The sequence below is a fragment of the Falco biarmicus genome, chromosome 11 (assembly GCF_023638135.1).
Source record: "Falco biarmicus isolate bFalBia1 chromosome 11, bFalBia1.pri, whole genome shotgun sequence".
NCBI lineage: Eukaryota > Metazoa > Chordata > Aves > Falconiformes > Falconidae > Falco > Falco biarmicus.
In genome coordinates this window covers 9,817,798-9,835,246 of record NC_079298.1, presented here as the reverse complement: position 1 = coordinate 9,835,246, position 17,449 = coordinate 9,817,798, and the positions used below count along the sequence as shown (strand labels likewise).

General features: G+C 42.0%; 1 protein-coding gene across 8 annotated transcripts in view; it reads right to left on the bottom strand.

Annotated features, from left to right (window-relative positions):
- Window positions 1-708: 708 nt before the first annotated feature.
- RAB3B (RAB3B, member RAS oncogene family) overlaps window positions 709-17,449 on the bottom strand; it is a 58,206-nt gene continuing 41,465 nt past the window's right edge. For all 8 annotated transcript variants that reach the window (XM_056355753.1, XM_056355752.1, XM_056355750.1 and 5 more), the window contains 3 exons: window positions 13,661-13,779; window positions 6,490-6,614; window positions 709-2,818 (listed from right to left, as the gene is read on the bottom strand). In XM_056355753.1, the coding sequence (XP_056211728.1) occupies window positions 2,631-2,818; window positions 6,490-6,614; window positions 13,661-13,779 (432 nt within the window). In that variant the 3' untranslated portion in view covers window positions 709-2,630. The remainder of the gene's footprint in view (window positions 2,819-6,489; window positions 6,615-13,660; window positions 13,780-17,449) is intronic.

Here is a 17,449-nt window from a genome sequence, read left to right as displayed (position 1 = left end):
AACTCTGCTGGATTTCTACACCAAACACTAGGTTTCTCCATGTATGTAATATAGGGCAGGGTATAATTCGTAACTGTCTTTTCCAGTTCTTCGGACTATACTGTCATGTAGCTACTTGATGGCTTTTTCTGTAAAAAAAAATATTATGCCCATCCTACCTTGAAGGGCCTGGAATGTACTTGCATTCTTCTGGAGAGGAGAGGAACAAAACCACAAACACATCTGACCTGACTGGAACACAATGAAACACAATTATATATCGGATAGAAAAGGGAAAGGTCTTTTTTTTGCTAGGAAAAAGAAAGTCAGTAAATCAAAAGAACTTAAAATCCATTTCTGCTGAATCCATTTTCTTTCACCATTGAGTTGAGCTGAAAAATCATTATTTGCACTGAGATTCTCCATTATACCAGCACAGCTCAAAATCATCGCTCCCTTCTGTAGAGGTTTTTATTTATTTTTTTCTAGTTATACAAGTTGCCCTAAAAACTGCTTCTGCTACAACTAGAACACTGCACATTTATTGGCCAAATAATCCTTCTCTTCACTGTTTTATATCATAGTGATTCCAGTTATTGGGCTCGAGGATCATCACCCTGTCAAAGAAGATCAATGTAGTTCGATGTATTTTTAAAAGCATTAAAAAGATACTTTCTTTATCCATGCAACGTGATTGCCCAACGCTGGCAATGCAGCTCACACAAGCTCTCCAGCCACACCCGGTGACTACATTTCGCTTTATTTTGCAGTCTCAGGGGTTTAGATACAATAACCACATTCCTAGCACTGCACAAATCACATTTCCAGTACTAGATCACACACACCCAAAATACGTCACAGTAAAGATTTCTGAAAGCAACATACAAAGGGATCAAGCCTTTAGCACAACGAGCTCTAACTACATCAATGTAGTTGCATTTTTCTCTAGAATATTGTGCTTTTTTCTAAAAACCATTACACTTTGAGACACAACAGAATGAAATTAACAAAAGCATTTGCTATTGTCACCACCCAGCACATTCCATTGCAGTGGGCTGGGACATCAGTTCCTGGCATCGCAAAGTCTCCTCGGGCAGAGGAGTTCACAGGCCTAAGGTAAAGCCATAAAACTTTCCAGAATTTTCACCTTAAGACAGCAAACTTCCCTCCGTATTCACTTAGTTTACATTTACAGACACAGTTTGCAGTCACCGTTTGGCGCTGGGATGCACAAACCAATGCGTGATCATCAACAAAGGCACACAGTGTATGCAATTTCACAGATTCGCAGTAGCAGTTCCTCCATATATTTCAGAGAAAGACCAGCTCTGTGTGTGGCTAATGCACACAGTTCTACACGCAGATGTAGAAGTTTTGCAATTTTAGCAATGTTGGAATATAAGAATTTTTTAGATGTTAACTATTAAAAATTGTTCCTCCCTTCAAAGAATGATGCAACAAAATCCATAGAATAAGTTTACATAATAACTCTAATAGGAGGTCTTTGCCACTTTTCATTTGCAGTTATGTTTGATTTATCAGTCTTCCTTTTTTAAAATTACACTTTGTGGTTGAATCTGAAACCAGAAATCCTGTTCCCACACATGCACCGATCTAGCACAAAAGGGGAAAAAAAAAAAAAAAAAAGAAGGAAAAAAACCCACAACAAAATGCAGAAAGGAAATCTAATAATATCAGCACTAATATTGCCAACACTCACATTTTGGCTCCTGCTATTTTTATCTTTCTGTGACAGTGCTGTTCCAAGTCAGATTTTGCCTCCAACTGAGCATGCAGCAGGCAATTCCTCCTCCCCTTTGTCCTGCAGCTCTTGGGCTTCTAGAAAAAAAGGATTAGGGACAGCAAGGTGCCAAACCCAGCGACACCCCCGACGCTCTGCAAGCCAGTAGTGGTGACTGTGGAGGAGTCTGCAAGCAAGGGCAGTCCCTGGAAGGGCTCTCGCTCCTTCACCCAGCACCAGCCAAGAGCACAGGGAAATGCGGGTATGGCTGCAAGGCCTTCTCCTCCTCCTCCCCTGCCTGGCAGCTTTGATTCCTCCACGTGCTCTTCCTCTATGCAGTGGCTTGACACAAAATCCACCCCCCTTCCTCTTTGCTTTCTGGAGGACCTCAAACTGTCAGAAATGCACTGCTTTCTGCTCCATCATACAGAAAAAACGAGGTCCATGTCTATACAGGACAGCAACAATGACTCTCAAAAATACCTAAAGGGTGCATATTCTTGCTTTAAAAAAGATTTCCACCCCATTTTCTTTTAGACCTGGTCCCTTCTAATTGGTTTTTATGTTTCCTGCTGTTCTTGACAAAAAATCTCTTTCTGCAGTAGAGGAATTTATAATTACAAATGCAACATTCTGTGTGGAAATAACATTTGCAACACTAAACAATTCTTTTTCTTCAGCATAATTCACATTAACACTAGGTGCACTTACAATATTTATTCAGATTTTCATTTTTTAAATTATTGGATGAGGAAATACATAATATTAACACTCCAGCACAGTATACAAACATAGCAGTTTCCTACAACAGAGACTTCTGCCTTTGGACTACATGATAATGCACCACCACAAAGGAAAAGATAAAATTTCATCAGGAAAGGAAAAGGACATTTCTCAGCGAGAAAGGTCACTAGCACGAGCAGTTCTGCTGCGAAGGAGGTGGGTTGTCCGAGAGTCGCATGCTCCTTCCAGAAGTGCCCCTGGAAGGGTCTGATTCTATACTCTCCGACATCTTTTCACAGATTACATCCACGAGACGCTCAAACACCTGCCTTACATTGATGTTTTCTTTGGCACTAGCTTCAAAATAGTCAAAACCTGTGAGAAAAAGTGGGGGGAAAAAAAATCAATAGAGACTGATGATAATGGGAGATGGTTTTTAAAATATTAACCATTTTTTTCCAGGATTCACCTTAATGAAACAAGACACAAGATAATTCTTAAGCTCAGCTGATTCCCACAATCTCAGAATAGTAAGCAGAAATACTTGCATCAATAAGAGTGAAGGGGATACAGGGATCCCTACCATCGCTCTGGTAAACACATCTGCAGGTGACGATACAGATCTGAATAAACCCAGGACAAGGGAGTTGAACTCTCCCGCTTAGATCAGTGGGGATCCCCTGGGCAGCAGCTGCTGGTGACACACCACGAACTGGTCATGTATGGAGGGGCCTGTCTGTGCTCCACACCCCCGTGTGACAGGGCATGGCTCACTCTATGAACCGGTTTTGCGGTCTGACAAGAGTGGACACCAGGGGGAGAAGCCAGGTCGTGGTTGTATTCCTTCTGCTGACCAACTTCTGCACTTGTGAGCAAAATGCTCCACGGCTTTGGTCTTGCTTTTTCCTGTTCTTTGTCTGTTTAGACAGAAAGCTCTTCAGGGTGATTAATCCTCGCACAGCACACGTCAGGACTGAGGACCCTTCCCAACAAGGGCCATTCACCACTGCTGAATTACAAATGCTGTTGTGTGCCTCCTACGGAGTAATTTCGGTGTCGCCAGCTCCTAGCTGCAGTGATGGGTACAGATTCTCAAACACTGACCCTTTCTGATTTAAAAAAACAACAACAACGAACAACCATCACAGCTGGAGTTATGTCAAGGTGGGGGTGGCACAGACAGCTATTCCTGCTGCCTCGTGTTGACACCCCGTGCTATGCAAGAACCAACCTTCCCACAGACAAGCCTGAACCCTGCCTCAGCCAGCAGAAACTCACTGAAATGTGAAGCATTTCTTTATCTTTCTAACCCCAGGGGCTTTAAAAGCCAACCATCACTTCCAGTGGCTGTTGCTTCTGTTTCTACCAGGTTATTACAGTGCCAACAGCGACAGCTCAAGCACCACAGCGAGTTTATTTTGCAATAAGCCACATTCTATTCTGCTTCATTTGGGGGATATTCTGCATCACACCGGTTTTCTTTGATTCTGCCACAAAGGAAGAGAAAGACAAGCTATCTTAACTGATTAGCCTGCCACTGCTGGTAGACTGAGTCACCTTGATGTGTGAGATAACGAATAGGTATCTACCAGTTCCTAACACTTTTTAAAAATCATGGGACAATGAGTGAAGTGACCGTGGAGATGTTTGCCTCATTACTAAACAATGATGGCCATCCTGCATCAGACCAGGGTTCTGTCTGCCCCACTTGCTGCCTTTGATGATGATTAAAAATGTGTATAAAAGGCACAAGAAATCAGAGAACTGAACTTAGATATTTGTCAGTCCAACATTGGTTTAGCTTCTGCTGTAGCTCAATCTGTTTTGGTTTAGTTCACGTTCAGGCCAACAACAACTTCTTAATCTGATTAGGAAATTATTTCAATGATGTTAATGTCACTATACAAACCTAAATAAACACGCTGAAGGATAACCTTTATGTGAATCATTATGACAAAGCTAGCCATTTAAAGCAGTTGATAGTCAATTAATGAGATTCCTCCCACCTAACACCCAAAGTCAGTCAGACGATGCTGTATACATTAGCAGAGTTAACGTAAGGAAAAACTGACTGATAAAACCAGATATATTTTTCAGTCCTTTTAAAAAGAGCATTTAGTATTTTGGGAGGCTATGGAAGAGGACTGGGACACTTTCCAAAGGCACGGTTACCTTTTGTTTTGCTCTGCACTGGGGTATGTTTCTCCAGAGTGAGCTGGACAAGCATGAGGACAGGCTGGGGGCAGAACTGGGGATTCTTCAACAGAACAGCTTCCTACTGATGGAGTCAGTTGCTATGGTAACTCTGTGCATGTGTGCATTTTGTAGTGTCCCCTATGTAACGGATTCAGATTCTAGATGCTAGATTTTTATTTAAACAAACAGAAAAATTTGGGGCGGGAGAAAATAAAACAACATTACAAGTCCAAATAGGAGTGGGAGTTCCTATACTCTCTCTTTGCTGTTACATTGTTCTGGACACATTTTCAACTACTAAGAGTGTAATTACTCTTGCAAAATATGTGGGCACACATGCATTCAAAACAGCTTTGAGTCTGCAAGCCAGGAACCACGTTTATTCAGATTCATATTTTGAAAAGCAAATTAAATTCTGACATGTAAAAAAGAGCCCACAACTGATATTGCAAACTAACCATATCTTTGTTTGCTAGTCCTACATGTAAAGGATTATTATTACAACAATAATAATGATGGGAAATTAGGGGGTTTAGTTTGATATTTGCTCTTTATTTATGATGGCAGTGCCTCAAGGGTCAAGTCATGACTAGAACCCCTTTTTGCTTAGCATACATAGAACACTTGAAGGCTCTAAACCTGCAGGCATTTGCAGACACGCTTATATTTCTTTGCACATGAAACATGAAAAAAGAATCTGACTGCTCTTAACTCTTTTGGAAGAGTAACCATCTTTTTGTTTATATCTCAGAGGTCCCTATCACAATACCATACCTCATACTCATCTATGAGCAGGGTTTCTGTACCTCCCCTTCATAAAAAACAAACCAACCAACCCCAAAACAACAATAACAAACCCCCCAACTAATAAATACTCATTATGTAAGATTTAACCATGATCAGCAATGTGATCAAGGTCACACTTTAAACTACAGCAATGTATGCAGCATGTACTGGAACTCCAGTTCCCCCAGTTTTACAATACATTATGCACCCTCCAATTACTGCTTAAGAATTGATAACAATGTAGGATTTTATAAATTGGGGGTGATGGTGATTCCTTTGAGTCTGGGAAGAACCTCTACTCTTACAAGCTAAACAAATATTTACAGTGTGCCCACCGGAAGGGTCTCCACTGTTAACTGAATTAAATTTTAACAGGATCTACTTGCCACCATGAATTCTTTAAGAGAAGATGACAGTATAGTTAAATCTTAACACAGAAGCCCATATCAAAAAGATCATCTATGCTATAAAGTATAATAAAATAATATAAGTAATTGAGTAATTAGGATCAATTTATTTTGCTGTTCATTCTAAAATTTTCATTGCAATCCCAGCTTCTTCTCAATGGATCTGTTTTGCATTTTCTATCCCGCATCAGTAACATGTCATTTCCCTACCTGGATAGAGAAGCCTGGTACATTTTTTAAATCTGCTTTACTCAACTCTACAGTTCTGACATACAAAACTCTTTTTTCATTGTTTAGTTGCAAAAATAAAATTTCTTCTACAAAAATGAATGTTTGCATTCTGAAAATGACTATACAGCACTTAGAGACCTGGAGATAGAATTGTGTTTATGAAAACTTTTTCTCTTTTCATTCCACTGTGCTAATAATAGTTGTTTTTACATCTTTAGATATTAGCTTTACAGATACAGCAACACTACAAGGAGGTAGTATTCAGCAGTAAGCAAGTAAAACATGGACCTAGAATATATTACACTTCTCAGTTGTGATACCATTATTAAAGTATTACTGCTGTAAGGACTTTTTATCATACAAATTAAAAGTAACACTATAAAGAAGCAGAGGAAAAAGAGTAGAAAGAAAAGCTTTGACAGGTACCTAGCTGATCTGCCAGATTTTTGCCCTTCTCCACAGGAACAATTCTTTCATCCTCCATGTCACATTTGTTCCCAACCAGGATCACTTGTGCATTGTCCCAGGAGTAAGTCTTGATTTGTGTGGCCCTACAGCAGGTCAAAAAAAGATTGTTACGTTCCATCAGCTGTGCCAAAATACAATTATATATTATCTATGAGAACAAGTACCACTAATGACAACATCAACATCTCGAGACTGTGTGTTGGTTAAAAGACAAACGACCAAGCTTACACATCAAGCAAGAATGCAGACTTTATACTTTATAGCACCATTCTATTTTACTACTCTTTGATTTTGTGTGACTTGTTTCGACTTTGCAGTGTTTTAAAGTTCATGAGATCCAGACAGAAAGCTGAATCAAATAATTTTTGACGTCTAGGAACAAAAAAAGCATTCTTCTAAAACTTGTTTTCCTTCAGCTCTAATCTGTCCGAGGAACAACTACCAATTACACCTCTTAAGGATATTGTCCCTACAGAGAAAGTCATACAATAGACACGCACTTCATGCTAGATTTACAACTTCTTACAAAACACGTAACAACAGTAATTCAGTGCAGACAGAAAAGATGTTCATTTGCTGTAGCGCTTTTGCTTCAGAGTTTTAGCAACACCGTAAGAAATTGTGTTTTGAGTGTCAAACAGATGGAAGCTTCAACTCATCTTTGCTTGAACAGGAAAACTGGTCCACGGAGACTGAAAATTGCACAGAAACACGGAAACAATTGCTGGAGAGAAACAGAAATTTACCAAATCAGGAAAATACAGGATCAAAGTAAGGCTCTGTGAGCTAATATTTGAACCCAGCAGGATTAAGTGATACCTAAGGCAGGAAACAGCAGATGCAATGACAGACGGAAAGTATCAGACAAATGATAACTTCAGTGACAGAGGGATCAAGTCATGGGAGCTTAAGGAGAAGGACTGGGATGAACTCAAGACCTCTAAAGCTCTCTGTAGCTCGTGTGCTGAAACTGGATTGGAGCTAGCTGTGGATCCCAACAGTCTGACCTTACATTTGGCCTCTTCATAGTTTTTCTATGACAAAACAGAAGATATTCCCCCCGCTATTTATCCTGGCAGTCCAGTCCTTTCCCACCATCCTCGGTGAGGTGTCACAGAGCCAGCAGCAGAACAGTGCTAGTTTGGTAGCATTCACTTTCATCCTTTTTTTTCGGACTGGCCCAACCTATTTTATCTTCTCCGAGTCAGCCCAATCTTTTAAGACTCCCTCCTTCCCAAAGGCTGCTCTGCCAGAAGCATACACTCCTTCCCTCCTCCCGTCCTTACTCACCTTTCCACGCTGTCCCTACTCGCCACCCCTCCATACAGGACACTACAGTTTCAGGCAAACCTGCCATTTCCCAGGAGAGCCAGGAGTCCCCTCAGATTTTTAATTCTGTGTAACGCGCTTGAACTCTCTTAACGATAAAGCACTTGATTCCTTCTCTTTTGAATTAGCAGCAGCCTCCAGCCCTGATCTACTAACGATAATTTTTAATTAGTTTGAGTTGTTTACTTGCCTTTTCCATGGAAAGCAGCCAGTCATGTCACTCCATGGATATCTGTGAAAAAGGGGGTCATTTCACTGTGCAACTTGCCTTTAAGCAGCAGCCTGTTTGGATTGCACTGGAAAACATAAACCTAAACCAAGCCCGCCGCAGGAGGCCAGACCCATACTGCAACACAAAAAAATAAAGGCTTTGCACAGTGAAACTTTTCTAAATGTCCTCCTGGAAAGGCACTCACTCCAATCGCAGTTTCCACTTTCACCCTTTCGAGTGCCTCCACGTAGACAAGCCCTGTGAGAGCTAATTTGAGCCTGTGATGAGTTTATGCAGTACTCTGGGGTTTCCCAAGGCTCATCAGAGGAGGGGGTGACCTCAGAAATGAGCCAAAAGCCTGGGAAGAGGAAATCTTTCCAGACTCCCTCCATAAGCAATAGAGAGAAAGTAAGTCTCTCTAGGTTCAGTTTAAAACACCCATCACCAGGCTCCTCTTCTGACTCCCAGTCCTCTCTCTGGATTCATTTCAGCTCCTGGGGAGCATATGGGAACATAGTGACAAACCTTAACTATTTAAACGGAACTACTTAGAAAATTAAAAAGAAGGATCTCCCACAGAAACTCATTTTTCTCCATGTTTTGTACAAGTTAGTGGAAAACCTATCTTGCAGAACACTGACATTTACACTTATTAAGAATAAAATGTCTAAAAGAAACCCGATCCCCATACAAAAAGAAAGGCAGCACATTTCCAGGAGCTTTTGGAAAAGTAAATAAATAAAAAGGCTTGTGCAATTGGGGTGCTTCAACAACGGTCAGGGCAGTCCAATATATACACTGGGAAAAATACATTTCTGTGGCACAGTAACAATGCTGTGCCTTATTTGTGCTCAATTCCCCAAATTAACGATAAAGCATGGTTTTTATGCTTCACCCTGAGAAGAAAAATAGTCTTAGGTTCACAGTTACATGGATATATAAACAACCTAATTTGAAGATCAGCCTTAAAGATAAATAAAGCTGATGATTTGTGAACTCAGCTGTCACTCTAAATCTAAGTTAAATTTAACCAATTTTTTCTTCCCTTCTGTGAAATTGACTAGATAGTTCAAAGCAGAGCTTTCATAATATTTTCTTTTTACTTTAGAGTATCAATTGCTGAGTACATTCTAGTTTCAGTACAGTTTTAAATGAGGTATAAACCACTGATTTAGCTACGCACAAAACTATCAAGCCAATGTCAAATAGTAACTGTCAAAGAAGCCTACTAAATAAAAAAAATCTAGAAACTGAGCTGGAAGCCATGAAAGCTCACTTAACCCTTTCACTCACCCGATAGGAAAGAATTCTTATTATTCAAACAAAATAATTATTTTCAAATATGAGGAAAAGCCCATCTTTGCTTTTGCATATTTATGTTTGTTCTTTTAAAGTAACTTAACTGTACTCTTGCCACACTGCAGTAAGGAAAATCCCTCAGGCTTAATCTTTTAAAGACTTGTCACACAATCTGTTGTACCCTTCCCAATGAAGGAGCAAGACAGGTCATGTCCTAGACATTCCCAAACGTATTTAAATCGTGTATCTTACTCTCTCAGCTGCTTTAAGATAATTATAATTGAATGGGGTGATTCATGTGAATGAAGGAAAAATTGTACTTCAAATTCATACACTACCTGGAGAGTTTGTCTAAATACCTGACATACAGCCACAATCCTCCCCCTTCAGGAGAAAGAGTGCCTTTACTTGGTTTAGAAGAAGTGTTTCTGGATGGGCACAAAGCAAATCAGAATCCTCTTTAGGACATCCACCCATAAGAAGGGTGTGGCAACAAGATCACCCAAGGAAGAAATCCTACGGCAGACTGGAAGAGATATTCTTATTTCCCTTGTGGGCGGGTGAGGCCAGGTCAGGAGGCTGTTGAAACAGTCATATGCCAATGAGCCAGAGATGAAAGGTAAAGTGCACCGTACATACATGGAAGGAAGTTTTAAAGGGGATGTTGGGGCTTCACGAAACGGCTCAGAGAATAATAAAGCTAGTGAGCACAACCTCCTATGGCAATTTGCCAGAGGGAGGGTATAAGCTCTAAGATGCTGGAGAGGTCTAGATGGGAAAATGCTTCTCTCTGATGGAGAGCTGACTTTGCACAAGGCTACTTTCCCATAATTTCAGTGTAATGCTGAAAATTAATTTTGAGATCTAAGCACACCCCTGCAAGTTCAACAGAAGGTAAGGGTTTGCCATGGGCAAGAGCTTACTTGGAGTGTTAGGTCTCTGGCTCAGCTGGTTTTGGCTTGTTTTCTGTAGGGAACTCTGCAGGAAGAGACGGTACATGAGAACGCAGTGAGATGGGCTAAGACTCATGTTGACAGCCTGCTTACACAGCATCTTCAAAAACCTGAATCACTAGTGGCAGTAGGCAGGGCACCAGCAAGTAACAGGCTTTAGGACTGGAGAATGTTCTGCCTCCCATGTCTCACCTCCCAAACGTTCTGGGTCCAGCCCTCTCTTATGGACCTCTTGGGCACAGCAGGAAAGCTGTCCTATCCGCGTGTGATGGATGAGACAAGACAGGACTGAGTACCCGGGTATCAGGGGCATGCCACTGACTTTACAGCCTGTGCAGCCTCCCGACTGCTGCCACTCCATCCTCTCACCAGGACCAAACAGAAGCACTGCAGGACCGCTAGGGCTCTGTTTTTATCATTAGGCGTGCTGCTGCCGTCTCACACTTGACCTGGAGAATGGACTAAGCTCATGGAGATCAAGGCTCTGAGCTAAAGGAGTTCAAGTAGTAAACACCTTAATTTTCCACGGAGGGTACAGTTTCCCGACTAAAGACCAGAATCCAGTGTAATGTTTTTCTGAAGCATAACTGTATCACCCATCATGGTGACAAAAACCCCAAGATCCTACCTACTTGCTATGCTAGAAGATGGTAGAAGTTGATCTAACAGCACCAGACCAAAAGCTTTTTTGTTTCCATTTCTTGTCCCTTCAGAAGTTTAGAAGGACAGCAGTTCTGCAGACTGAGAAAAAAACATCTCTTGGCTGCATCGCCACTAGAGGACTCTGCTGGCACAGCGATGCTGGCTTTGCTACACACCTCTCCCGTGGACAAGCCTCTGAAAGGAAGGAAATGGGGTACCACAGACCGATTTTTATCTGACCCACTACATCATTTGGGTTCAGAATCTTAAAATCTGTTGGCAAGATTTCTGACATACGGAGCAAAAATAAACTGATAGTTCACCTCTGTCCTTTGGCTGACAAGGTGCTCTTAGCAAAGATATTCATGCAGCCCCCGTGGCACAGGAAGACATGAAGTCAAATACACAAAGCTGACCTTTCTTAAATCTTACTCTTGCACTATTGCCTTTGATGGAACAGGTTAGACCACTTCCAATGCAAAGCTTCAGGTTAAAATTCACTTGCATAAACTTGAAAATAGTAGCAGCTCAGGTGATTGAGATTTGGTATTTTTTGGCTAACAGGTAGATGGACTGTGTGGTCCTATGTACCTTGTTTCATCGGGGAACCAAGCTGAAAATATTTACAGTTTAGTGAAAGCTACTGCCCCAGCTCACATGCAGGCACTCCTATGGAAAATGCTCCTGTGCAGACACTTGCAGACACTTCATCTGGGCTTGGTAGAGGGTGTGCCATGTGGAGGAACCTGTTTTTGGCAAAACCTTTCTAGCAAGGAAAAAATGTATTCCTCTGTCACTAGTTGCTGAAGGACAGCTCAGGGAAGGCGTTGCAGTTCACTTTCTGCAGCATGGTGTCATGATACTGGAGATGGGGTGAAAGTGGAGACTGCATCTTTAGATGTGATGATCACAACCAACTGCTTCAAAGGACAGTGAGAACAAATAATGGGCAGCCTTGGAAGAAGGCCAAATTACTAGAAACAATAAACCATGTTGTTGCAGCTTTTGAGTTGCAACCTAGATCGGGGATATAGAACAGCTGTTGAACAAAAAGCCAGACCGAGCTGGGGTGCTAAAACCCAGTGCCATAGCCATCATATGTCACATGCTCCCGGTAGGTCACTGAGATCACTGCAAATCAGTCTATCAGGCTTGAGAGAACACATTAACCACCGCATTTCCTTTCTTTGCACATTGACCATACCCATCTGCAGTATACAGCAACAGGGTAACCAGCAGAAATAATTGCAGGACATTTGAAGGGAGCCACAGGGGTACTGCTGAGGATAAACACAGCCTTTCCTCTGCCTCCCCATTCCCTGTATTTCCTACACAAAGCCTGGTGTCACTTTGAGAGGATTCCATGTCTGAACATGAGCTTCAGCAACAGTGTCCAACCTTCTGCTCATCTGTGCCGTGCCTGTGGACACTACCTCACAGCAGCAGCCCAGATGTTTTCACTCCAGACACTGTGCTGGATCCCTGCTGAGAAAACACGTCCCCTCAGCTACTACTGAGGGGGCTGCAGGCACTGCCCCGTGGCCACAGCAATGACATGTGCTCTGGCTCTTCTAGGAAGACCACTGCTCTTCTTGCTCTGTACGTGTACTTCTCTGGAAAGCAGGAGAGCAGGAAGGCAGTCTGGGCCACAGCTCTGCTTCCAAAAACAGATCAGCGTGGGGTGAGATGGGACACTTCTTTCCGAGGAAGAAGACAGGTGGCATGAGCTACAAGGGGACCCCCCAGGTGGGGAAGGGGAAATGCACACCAAAATGCTGGGGAGACGAGCCTGGGTACCAATGCAGCTTTGATACTACCACGGAGTTTTTTAAGTGACTGATCTGGTGCGTGCTTTATTGACTGTAAGCCAAATATATTTCCTGACCTTTTGTCACCGGGAAGTCCAGAAATTATTTTCTGGTGTTATTTGCATTTGTACTGAATTCACGGGGGAGACAGAAGAGCTTGTAACAGCTGAGAATCCATTTCATACCTAGTTTCAGGGCTCAGTCCCCACTGTTACCATTTAATAGGTAACTCCTCCTCCCCATCCCACCATTCCACACCGAGCACTACCTTACAGAGTCGTTCAGGTGCTTTCTGCAGTCAGTGGTAACACACAGGCCCCTTCCAAGGGGTGTGCTTGCTTTCTGTCCTACACCGCGCTCTTCCTCCTATTACAACTACAACTAATATAAACTTCACAAGTTTTAAATGGATAAAGTTAGGTTTTTAATCATCTCAATTTAGGCAAAGTGAATACTGTTTCATACACTTGCAGGCTCCAAAAAAATTAATCCCTTTTCAAGGCAGCTTGGAAAGATTTAGCGTTATTAGATTCTAAATGAGATTTGTCTCAAACAACCACTGTTAAACTGGATTGTTTAGCAGCACAACCAGAAACTTCATAGGCCCAAATAATGCATTAAATGATTAGAACTTTTAAAAGCAACAACTGCTACAGTATGCTACTATATTTGAATTGTAACTTTTTCATTAATGTGAAGCTGTAGAAGTTTTTCTTAGGAGAGTTTAGAAAACAAATTATTTATCCCAGAGTTTAGATGAAGAGAAAGGAACATGGTGATGCAAAGCACTGTGGAGGTTAGGATGTCTAATGTTCTCAACAAAAAAACATGAGGAGAGAACTGGCCAAAACCCAACCCGATCCAACCACAACAACATTATTTCATACCAGTCCTGCACTGCATTGAAGGAGTCTTCACTGGTGATATCATACATGAGGACAAAGCCCATGGCTCCTCGGTAGTAGGCTGTAGTGATGGTCCTGTATCTTTCTTGTCCAGCTGTATCCTGGAACAGAAAGGAGTATTTAGGCTTTAAGACTTCAATTCTCAGAAACAGGAGTTGTAGTTAGGTCCTATATCTAAAATAAGGCAAACACTTATTGTTATTATCCATTTTAAAATTCTCATTTACTCCCAACCAAAATGAACTCTACTTCAGCATTAATTGGGCTTTTGCATCAGCTATGATTTGTTAAATGCATTTTGACATGCGTACTATTAAAAAAACACCAAAGATGTCAACCCTTTAATTGCTCTTCTCTGCCTCAGCCTTAATGCAATAATAAAATGTTAGCAGAGTTCACTGGAAGCTGACACTTCAAAGCAGAGGCAATCAAAAACAGTCCAGGACTGTACCAGGCACAAGACATTTACGTGTTGCAATTTAGTTTCACAGTCAGGAAAACATCCTTGAGAGAGATGCTGCAGGTGACTCGGTTCTTACCTGAGGTTAGAGACAACAATTACAGACTTGATGCAATGAAAATTATTCTACAAAGTGAATTTAATGTGGAATATCCCAGTCACAACGTCTGAGGGGCACATACTAATTTGAGATTTACTAATCCTCTTCTGTTGGTTCAGCTTAATTTTTTTTATCTATAGAGTGCTGTAGAATACTTCTACCTGCAGCTGTCATTTCTATATTCAGCCTGGCAGCACAAAGGTGAAACTCTGGCATACGCAACAGAAGAATTTCAAAAGACTTGTGACAGCTGGAAAACATGTCAGCTACCATCTGCTAGATGCCAACAACATTTATTCCTCACATTTTGGGTGCCTGTTCTCAAACTGAGGAGTATTTCTACATCAGATCAGCAGTCCTGGAGCCAATCCATTCCCTCTGGACCTGCCTTCTGAACTCAGAATTCATGTGCTTGACGTACCTCTGTCGTTCAGGAGGTATCTATCATTTGAACAAATACATTTCATGCATCTTTTGGCAAATGGTAACTCTGTGAAATAGCTGCAAGGGAAGCAAAAGGCCTTACCTGCAAAGTGTGCGTTCAGCATAAGATGTTGACTGCTAGTTACCCTTATGGGTTAGCACTTCTGAAATGAATGGTCCTTTAGTCCTGCAAAACCCACACCTAAGAAAGCATTTACTGCCACTGCTTTAAAATGTGATTAAAGTTTCTCTTCTCTAGAGAAAAAGAACCTAAAGGACTTATTAATCATATAGCTAGTTGGAAGTGTGAAATAAATCCATGTAGAGCACTCTTGTGGTAGTATAGAGCCAGTTTCTGATCAGCCACAGCACATCACCACAACCCCAGAAAATATACAAGGTGCAGTGGGGTAAACTACTCTGCTTCAAAAGGCTCCTGTCTATCATTCCCATACATGCAGCTTTGTTTTTGCTGCATGAAAGAGACAGTGTTGACCCTTCCAGAACAGACGCTACCCAGTCTATGAAAGGGAAAAACATCAACGATCGCCTCTTGTTCTGCAACAGAATATCACAGAGGTTCTCTGTAGGAGGAAAGCGCTTGTAAATAAGCTCCCTGCAGCTTGCTTAAAAGGCTCTGACTATTGCACTACCGCGAGACTACCCACAGGTGAATTTTCCAGTGGAGAGAGGTTATGCAGCAGGAATCTTGCTGTTTCTCCACCAATCCTCTGGAAAAAGAAGGAATTTTTTCCTTGAAACTTGTGCATTTATTTCAAGACAGGGTAGTCCACTGGCCGATCATAGCAAGGCAAGAGAAGTACCGGAATGAGGTGGCCTACACCTTGCAGCCCGAGGGACCATTCCTCCTCCTGCCATTGGTAAATACAGCACTCTCATATTCACTGACACTACATCCTCACTTAGCTGCGGAACAGCTAAACCAGCCACGCCAACTAGATCCTAATTATACTTCTTCAAGTGGGGAAGGTCTCAGCAGCACCAGTATTGTTCCATTTGTTTTAGCCCGATTTCCTAAGGACGTGACGCTTATTGAATCATCAGCTCCACACATGCACATGTATAGGCGCATTAGAACTCTACTAATTTTTGATCAAATTTGACCAAGGGAAAACGCTCTTACAGGTACGTTCTTACAAATGTCACAAAAATAGTTGGTAAGGTGAATAAGAAAGACCTTAAGCATACCTTAGCTGGGAAGAAAAGCTTAAGTGCAAGGCTAATCCTTTTCCAACACCAAACGATCCACAGGAGAGAGGCTTTCTTCATGCCTCATTAGGAGAAAGCCCTAAATCAGTATTAGCAACTTCTCAGATTCTGCAACCAACAAAAAGCAGCAAATCCATTGGAAGTCAGGCTTCTTCAGTTCTCATGCTTACAGTGTTACTGTTTTACACCTGCATTCCCAGGTTCTTCTGTATCCCAAATCTCATCTTCCATTTTCTGCTCTGTGCTTAACCAGTGCTCATTTTGGCTCAGGGCATGAGGCTGCGACCAGGCAGTAAGCAACTGCAAGACATATTGTCTAGCTGCATACAGAACACTTTGGAAATAAATTAAATTTGACAATGGCTCGGAACAAGGACTTGGCTCTGGAGGACAAACGTCCAGGCTGTCCTGGGAAGGAGCCCCAGCGGGACTCCCAGGGTGGCTTCCAAAACCTGTCCTGGTACCATCTCAGTGCCTTGGCTCAGTGAGGAACTGGACTCAGCCCAGAGTTCATCTGTGTCAAACTGTGCTATTGCCTGAATGCTCTGAAATTTACTAGTTCTGGTTTTCTGGTTTCAGTATTCTGCCTGCAAAGCCCCTGGGCAGGGGGGCGGTCCATGATTTATATGTTAGTGAGAGACAGGAACGGGGCTGCAGGAGGTACAGAGCTCCAAAGAGCTACATGCATTTGCTTAGTCATAATCCCTCTGGTGGACAATGCACTTACCTCTTTAAGAAGGTAATTTGCATATCCATTAGCATATACCTAGATGCCTGCCCTCTCAGGTTTTCAAAGGGAGTGCATGTGGGGGAAACATATCCTGTATTTCCCAGTATGTAAAGTTTATTCATACCCTTGCCCAGGTAGCCATGTGGTACAATGCAGCGATGTGATTCATCTGCGTCACTGATGGATTCCTTGCTCTATTTTACTGTACAGGTACAGAGCATGCCATCTCCCCTTAAACGCATTTCCCCAAAATCCATTTGAATCTCTGTCATACCACCCTGAAGTGATTTTTTTCCTGAGGTTATGTTAGCTTCTTAGCTATAAACTGGCTTAACTTTCTTGACTCAGAGCATGTTTTATGCTAGCTACAGCGAACACCCCCCAGATACTTCAACATAAATAAAATAAAACAGGTTGGAAAATCTGAGCTCAGTTTCCCCAGCATTTACAGTAGCTGTCCTTACAGTAGTTTAAAACACCACAAACCTTAGGTAATTAGGCATTTCAGGTTTTTATGTGCAAGACATTTATCTAATGTCAGAGGCAGATTGCTTCCACCCCACCTCCCCCCCCCAAGTTGTTTGCAAGATTTCCAGGTAGACCACAGACTCATTAGAAGACAAGTAGATGAGGCACTGGCAGGGATCAGCAGAAACCCAGTGTAGCTCTAATTAACAGTCTAGCCAAATGCGTAGGAAGAATAGCCTGAGCCTTCAGCATCCAGAAGCCTGTTTGGCTGTCCCTGATGAGGAATCAGAAAGCCTGGTTGTAACCAAGCACGGAAGGGTCTCTTCTCTGTGGGGTATATTTATGCTAATGTGCTAACAG